Raw genomic sequence first — 8,662 nt, 5'->3', positions numbered from 1 at the left:
AGAAACTTAGAAATTGTACACATACAGATTTAGATAATGTTTTATTACGATGGTTTAAAAAACAAAGAAATCTATGCATTCCAATTAATGGACCAATTCTTCAACAGAAAGCCAATGAATTAGCTGAAGGCCTTGGTAAGCATGGAAGACGATGATAGTAAAGAAGCTGATACTCCCGTTGGAGATTTATCTATTAATGCAGTGTTCAATGCAGCAAAGATGTTAGCAAATTATATGGCTCTGAATAACGTAAGTCCAAAGATAAATTTTGAAGAACTAGAAAAAAATAGAGCGTGATTTTTATACTAACAAAGTTAAATCTAAAATAACAGATTTCTTTAAATAATAATTGAACTAATTATTTTAAATACATATGTATGTACATATAATTAAATGTTTTTATCTTTACTTTTTTCTATATTATACATTTCATAAAGAAATAATAATAATAATATGTATTGAAGTTGCAATTTTTTTTTCGTCATTTTGGTTATAATGACAACCGGTTATTATGACCTATTTTCTTTGGTCCCGTGAACGTCATTATAAACGGTTTCTACTGTATTTAAAATTATATTCATTTGTATGATATATTTTTACGTACCTACGTATAGTGAAAAAATACCGGCGGTAGTGGGGTTAAACTTGATTAGATAGGTACTTAAAATATTATGGGTTATACGAAATGGAAAATATCAGTGCATTATAATACTTTCAGTAATACCTACATGACAATCGGTGTGCGCGTAAACTAATAAATGATAATTGATCGCAATCGAAATTTTTTTTTTTTGATTTATACCTTTACAAGGAATACAATAGGTATACGTTTAATAAATATTAGTTTCACATGATTATTAATTAAGTATTCACCAGAAATCACAATACGAATTAAACAACCGTACTATATTATATACATTATGTACAGGTAAGTTATCAGATGTATTCAAATATTGTATCTATTTGAAATAATAACTAATAAGTAATAAGTATTAAATAAAAACCAACTCAATATGTATTTACTTGTTTTATTATTTAAGAGAAATCCAGAAGGCAGATAGTAAAGTAGAACGTCCTCACAACCCAAGATGTAATGCAAATATTTTTGAAACCATCACATATAGGTAAATAAATTAAAAAAATATAGGTAAGTACATACTTGAACGTATTTTAGTCGTTAAAATATTATGCCTGTATGTTAAAATACGGAATGATAGATACAAATAGGCTGGAATAAAAAAAATGTCTTGTTGTGGGAAGTGGTTAAATTACTAAACATTTCAAATGTAATGCGATCCCGGCAAAACAAAACTAGACATTGCTTAATTATAATATATTTGTTATGAGAACAAGAAGAGAACAATATACTAGCCTATACATTAATATTAACGATAGTGTGAGCGAGATAAAATCTCTTTGAATTCTAAAATATTTCAAATGCTCAAATGTAAATTAATTATGTTACGCGTTAATATCCAAATTAGTCAAATTTTAAACTACAGGTGCTTCTATAAAATAATTGTGGAATTATGCTCACCTTTATTTTTTAAAAAAATACTTACGAAGAACCTTGTGTTAAATTCATTAATCTTAGATGTAATTATAAAATTACTTAATGAGTTGTAAATAATGTATGATGCCAATCTACCTATCGATGTTTAATCCTGTAACCTGTTAAATACGTTTTTAAGATAAGATTATATTTATATAGGCGAAACTACGGGTCAGGCCATAGCCTGACTCAATATTGATGGATAACATTCTAACGTTATGATAGAATGTATTTTCATATTTATTATTTGGTCTGTCCTAATTAAATATTTTACTTCCTGTTATGATTATATTCATATTCAAAAGAGCTGGGTTGGTATCAAAAAACATTATTTCTTTTTTAGTTAAAATGTATAAAATAAACGTACTATTAGTTTTGAAGTTTGAACTGCAAATACTGATCAGATACAGATAGTTATTAGATAACTTATACTGGGTGTATCTTATGTCTTTATACGCGGGGGTTTTTAACGATTATGAATCGATGACATAGAATTTCGTTAAAACGAAAAAAGACGTGTTTCTTTATTTTTAAAAGGCAATTTTCTTATTACAATTTCAACATTTCAAATGGTAACTACTATATTTTTAATGGATTCTGGTAAAGCTTTTTTTCTGAAAATGTTGATAGTCAAATCATCAATTTCGGTTCTCTAGTTTATTAACTATGGTCCTCTAAAATTTATTAAAATATGCATTGATATACTTTTAATTGAAACAATTGGTATAGGTTTAATTTACAAGAGCTAAATATTTTTTTCTTATAACTACCTTTTTATACACATAAATGTAATCTAATGACACTCTCTCAAAAAAAAAAAACATAAACAAAATTGTTTTGCAAACATAGTTCATTATTTTTATTTTAACATACAATAATCATCAAAATCAGTATTATTATAATAATTTGTTTTTATAGGTAATCATACTTCACAGTTACTTTTCTTACAATACCATACATTTTTATTCTTTATTAGTTGGCTAAAGTAAAAATGGTAAATTGGTAAATTGTATTCGATTGTTGATATTAATGTCTTAGGTACTTATGTATGGGTGTTTAACCATAGTTAATAAACTAGCGAACCAAAATTGATGATTTCACTATCAAAATTTTCAGAAAAAAAAGCTTTACCAGAATCCATTAACAAATATAGTAGTTGCCGTATTAATAAATAAATTTGACTTTGATATTGGTACAACTGCGTATTTAAAAATTTAAAAATTGTTATAAAAAAAATTGTCTGTTAAAAATAAAGAAACACGTTTTTTTTCGTTTTAACGAAATTCTATGTCATCGATTCATAATTGTTAAAAAAAACCCGCGTACAATGACATAAGATACACTCTATTCCACATCTCCGAACAAATCTGCCAAGCACTTGGACCAAACTCACAGGACACAAACAACTTAATTTTATTCCTAAAAAAATCAGAATTGTATAACCTAATTTAAAAAAATTATGTAACATATTGTAAATACCACCTAACTTAACACCTTGTACTAATGACCTAGATGTCGATGTATTTAAGATCAATAAATAAAAAAAAAAAAGATACACTCTGTATAGTTGTAAAATATATATATTATTTATAAGTTTGGTTTCCTGATAATTGGTGCTTGTGTTTATGTTTGTACATATTTCTAATTACTAGGTACTAAACATTTTAAAAGTAATCGTATTGTTGTAATACCGATCAATTCAAAACTAGTCACAGTTAAATTTAAATTATAAAGGGTAACCTTTATTTTAAGTTATATTAACAATAACTAATAAGTTCTTTATGTGTATGCTACTATCTATTCAACTAAGTAGTTACCTTTATTTTCTAAATCAATAAATGTGTTTTGGAAAAGACGTTTTTGTGTACCGAACTAGTAAAAAACTAAATATTTTATTTATGATAATATGGATTTTTTAATTATTATTTGATTTATTTAGCTGGATGTCAAATCTATTAAAAATAGGACGGCGCAGGGATTTAAAAGAAACAGATTTGTATACGACATTAGACGATCACACATCATCATCATTAGGCGATCAATTAGAAAAGTAAATCAATAGTAATGTAATATTTCTTATTAATACTTTGAAGTAAATTGGCATTTGTTTTCCACATATTTAGGACATGGAGATCGGAGTTAAACAATGCGAATTTAGCGAATCGAAAGCCGACATTGTTTAGAGCTTTGATCCGAATGTTTGGTGCTAAATATATGTTTCTAGGAATCGTAATTTGCATACTAGAAATCATTTTCAAGTAAGAATTTAACATACTTATCGAATAAACTAACTAAACTAATATTATGACATTGATAATCTGCATTAATAAACATGATTTCTAAATAAAAATGTAGCATCTCATGTTTGATTTTTTACAACATTTTTATCAAATGTTCAATTTAAAAATGATTTTGTAGTTGAAAATGTATAAAATGTTTAACTTTTATAGCCAAGGATTGATAACTTACAACAAGGTTCCGCGTAAATAGGTTATTTTGTACCCAAAAAATCTCAAAAATATAAAAACACAGTTTTTATAGTTATTTCATGTTAAAATTTGGAAGAAATTACATGTTAAATAACCAAAAATAACAATTTTAGTTTTTTTGTTGTTATTTTATAATATTAATTCAACTTACCGGCTACCGTATAAATAATAAGTAATAACAATATAAATATCCATACTGACAAAGTGTCACGACTCAGAATCGTGTTTTGTATACAGTGATATTATATCATTGAATTCAAATTTAATACCATCCATTATACATTGACCCACTTGTAACCTACATTACAGCAGAACGACATCCACTTACCCACCTTTTTTTCAACTTTATGTCAATATTTGAACTTAAAATGCTTATAAAAAAAATCGCATCAATATCACAAACATTTGAAAATTATTTTGTAGGTAGTTCCAAGTTTATAAAATAAAGTAAATAGTCATACGTAAATGGTAATAAATAACTAATAACTAATAAGTAAACAGTAGGTAGTTAATATTGTAAACAAAAAAATCTAAAAATATTTATAAAAACAGGTTTTTAATAGACATTTTAAGTTCAAAATTGGTCAAAATTAGATATTTAAACGAAGTATATATGTGTATAACGATGTTAGTTATTTGATATTTCGTTATTTTAAAACATTATTCGTGGGGACTTTTACGTACGGTATATTATAATTTTTACTATACGAAATATTTAGATTCATTTATAGCTATTACATATCTATTAGGTACCTTATACTATGAATCTATTCACACTTTAAAAAAATGTCCAATTACCAAATTTAAAGGGGAATAGCAAAATTACAAGAAGCTAAGCCGGATGCAATCAATAATAGTTTAATACCTTAAAAACACAAATTTATTGAGAGTCACAGTAGTTCCTGATTCATGTTACCTTTAAATTTAGTACAGAGTTTGTCATATTTCAAATATGTAATATGTTATTGTAATTTACAATTTAATCAAATATATATTCATTATTATTATCTCTTATAAATCTATATATAGAATATTCTATTATTCTATGATTAATCATCATTTTTCTTTTTATTATAATAAGCCGATATTTGCATTTGCAAAACAAAAACGTTGAAAAAATTAATAAACTTTGTTATTTTGTAAGAAAATCCAAAATCATGCAAATTCAAATAAAAGAACAGGTGATCCGGTGTACTATAATATTCTAAGACGCACTCCTGGTTCTCTCAAAAAATAAAACTAATTCACTAAGATTCATTGCCGGCAGAGTTAATTAAAATAGGTACCTAATATGGAATTTTTATGTTAGTGGTTAATTCGTACTATTATAGTTAATAAGCAAAATATGTGTTTGGAATAGCTTTCGAACACTAAGCTTTCGAAATTCATACTCGCCAAATTATGTAGGTAAACTAGATAGGTTTTATAAAACCGTATCAACTATTAATGTTGGTTGATCATATTGTTTATTTGTGTATAAAATTACTGATCTAATATCTATACTAATTTAAGCCCGAAAATATTTTGTTATGCTTAATTTGTAAAGTACACCATTATTACAGAATATCTGAACCTATATTACTTGGTGAACTATTGGAATATTTCAATCCCGATAAACCCAAATACTCTGATATAAGATATGCATATATATGCGCGTCCGGTTTATTAATCAGCTTATTTATAACAACGGTCATATACTATTCAACGGAACAAGAATTCTTGAACCAAGCGATGAAGACGCGAGTTGCATGTTCTTCTCTAATTTACAGAAAGGTAAGCCTAAAATATTCTTTGAAGATAATATTATTCTATGAAACCAGCAATTGCTTGCCATCGTAACATGGATAGCGGTTTAAATGATATATTTTTGCTTGATAATTTTCGAATTTGTATGTATGTTTTTTGAACTTACTGGAAGTTACCTCTATCCTCCTCCGACTGGTGGTCCGATCATCACTAAACATGGCCAATATTATCAATAATTTAATACCAATTTTAAGAATCCGAAAACTTTTTAGTACCACATGTGCAAGCTTTTTTTGTATGCGTTTGAATTTCAAAAGTTGATTCAATTAGATATTAAAACGAAAAATAAAGATTTTAGTTATTTAGGTACCTACCTAGCTGTTTTTTGTTGAAATCAAAAATTTTAAATTTAGAAAAGTAACACTCTAACTCTACCTTAGTAGGTACTCAATATAGCCAAATTAGAGGGTGGCTACTAGATGGAGTGACTTAAAATTAGTTTCAGTACTGGTCTACCATGTGTTGTACCGATAGGCGAATTTACTATACTCAATATTCTAGACTTCTATTATGAGAAAATTATATTCGTTTAAGTTATGTCTCGTATTAAATAGGTAGTACTAATAAAAGTGTAGTGCCATGTTCATACTATAGTAGGAAATTTTACATGAGTTTAAATGAGGACTGCGGCTATTTTTGAGATCTGTATTAATTTATTGTACAATGTTGGAGAGTGTCCCCCACACGAAGGGGTTAGCTGAACTGCATAAGTATGAAATTATTATGGGAATCAAAAATCAAAAAAGTTTTATATTATTGTTTTTACCCAGGCATTATTTCTAAGTACTAAAGCTCTTGATGAAACCACTGTTGGCCAAATGATAAATTTGATATCGAATGACGTAAATCAATTTGACCTGGCCTTACCAAAGTTACATTATTTATGGATTGGACCGCTGCAAACGATAGTGGTTACATACTTATTGTGGCAAGAAATTGGCGTATCATCATTAATTGGAATAGCTACTTTTTTTTTTTTTATTCCGTTACAAGGTTTGTTAATTGTTATGTAAACTATAAATTATTTGAAATTAGTGAATAGAATAGATTTATTAACGAGCGTTCGGAATAAATTGTGTATTACTTGTTGAATTTTCAGGTTGGATGGGGAAAAAAAATGGCTTATATCCATTTAAAGACGGCTAAGAAGACCGATGAGAGAATATGTCTAATGAATGAAATCATTTTGGGAATACAAGTGATCAAAATGTATACGTGGGAAAAACCTTTTAGTAAACTTATAGAATATTTGAGAAAGTATGTTAACCAATAGTGTTATAACCCAGACAGCATTTTGTAATGATAATATTATAATAGCATATAATCATATTATAATAACGTTATACTAATATTATTCGTTATTACAATGTTATAATAATATTATTAATCATAAAATTGCTGTCTGGGAAGTTTAAATTATAACATATAATAATGTATAGAATTATATTGATACCATTATACATTATATATTATAGAATGGAAGTTAAACAAATTAAAGGATCGATATTTATCGGATTTATTTCTTTATCGTTCAAAGTATTTCAAACAAGATTTCAATTATTTGTCAGTATCATATTGTATATCTTACTTGGAAATCACATATCTGTGCGCAAAGTAAATATATAGTTATCTCGTTGAGAGTCTTCTTACAAATGTACAACAAATTTGTCTTAAGCAGAACAAATTTTGTGTTTCTAATTCTTAACATTAATATTGTAATGAAATCTATAATCATACCTACATGAGAAATTATACCCATCGGCATTTGCGACGTTGCATGTTGGAGTTTTTATGTATTTTAATTTTTAAGCGAGTTAAATCATTTTTAAATTTTAATGTTTAACTTATCTACCCATAACTTGATTAAAAATTGAAAAATCATAAAAATAAACCAAATTTGATTAATACATAATATTTTATATTTGCGTATTTAAGATTGTAGTTTATTCAATTTAATATTAAAGCTTTCAACAGAAATCTGGCTCTGTTGACACAAATTGAGTAGGCTTAACGTTTGAAAGATAAAGAAACAAAATAGGGTTAACAAAATAAAACGGTTAACAAAATACTATACTAAAGTATCTGAAATTCGATTTATATTGAACTAATCCATGTTTACTATTTCCTTATAGGTTTATGTTCTTACATCAATATACAATATATTGCATTTCTCAATGGCAGTACTGTTCTGTCTTGGTTTGTTACAAGTTGGTGAATTGATTGTATCCATTAAGCGCATCGAGGTATATTACCCTAATATTTTTATATTTATTTATTTCATAAATCAGTGTTGAATTATGTATCATAGACCATAGTTAATGTACATTTAAAAAACAATATCAAACTAAACGTTTTTTGTTTAGAACTTTTTATTACTCGGGGAAAAAGATAAAATATCAAAATGTTGTTCGAAATCTGACACATCAGTGGAAAATGATGTTATTCAATCACTTATTGTTGATGACGATATTACAAAAAACTGTAAGGATTTTGAAAATAACACTAAACTTGATGATGATTTTAGTATAGTTATTTTGAATGCTACTGCGAAATGGGCAGACGATCAAAATAGTAACACATTAGAAAAAATTAACTTAACTGCAAGAACTGGCCGATTAGTTGCAGTTGTTGGATCAGTAGGAGCTGGAAAGGTAAACAAATACAACAATTAGTATATTATTTTAGAGGTTCTCTAACTGTCATTGTCACAGGATGTTACGAGAAAGTAGAAACAAATCAAAATACAGATTAATTAAAAAATTATACCAATTTATCATTCTGCTATATTTTCACATAATGTAAAATGTAAATAGCA

General features: G+C 26.6%; 1 protein-coding gene across 1 annotated transcript in view; it reads left to right on the top strand.

Annotated features, from left to right (window-relative positions):
* Positions 1-362: 362 nt before the first annotated feature.
* The window catches only part of LOC132946192 (ATP-binding cassette sub-family C member 4-like), a 12,623-nt gene continuing 4,323 nt past the window's right edge, over positions 363-8,662 (top strand). The window contains 11 exon segments of the mRNA XM_061016060.1: positions 363-928; positions 1,041-1,124; positions 3,492-3,602; positions 3,676-3,810; positions 5,604-5,814; positions 6,618-6,840; positions 6,947-6,975; positions 6,977-7,104; positions 7,323-7,461; positions 7,980-8,090; positions 8,211-8,498. Coding sequence (XP_060872043.1) covers positions 921-928; positions 1,041-1,124; positions 3,492-3,602; positions 3,676-3,810; positions 5,604-5,814; positions 6,618-6,840; positions 6,947-6,975; positions 6,977-7,104; positions 7,323-7,461; positions 7,980-8,090; positions 8,211-8,498 — 1,467 coding nt within the window. The 5' untranslated portion in view covers positions 363-920.

The sequence above is a fragment of the Metopolophium dirhodum genome, chromosome 6 (genome assembly GCF_019925205.1).
Source record: "Metopolophium dirhodum isolate CAU chromosome 6, ASM1992520v1, whole genome shotgun sequence".
Taxonomy (NCBI): domain Eukaryota; kingdom Metazoa; phylum Arthropoda; class Insecta; order Hemiptera; family Aphididae; genus Metopolophium; species Metopolophium dirhodum.
The sequence above is the reverse complement of the archived record's forward strand: the minus strand, read 5'-3'. Positions and strand labels throughout refer to the sequence as shown.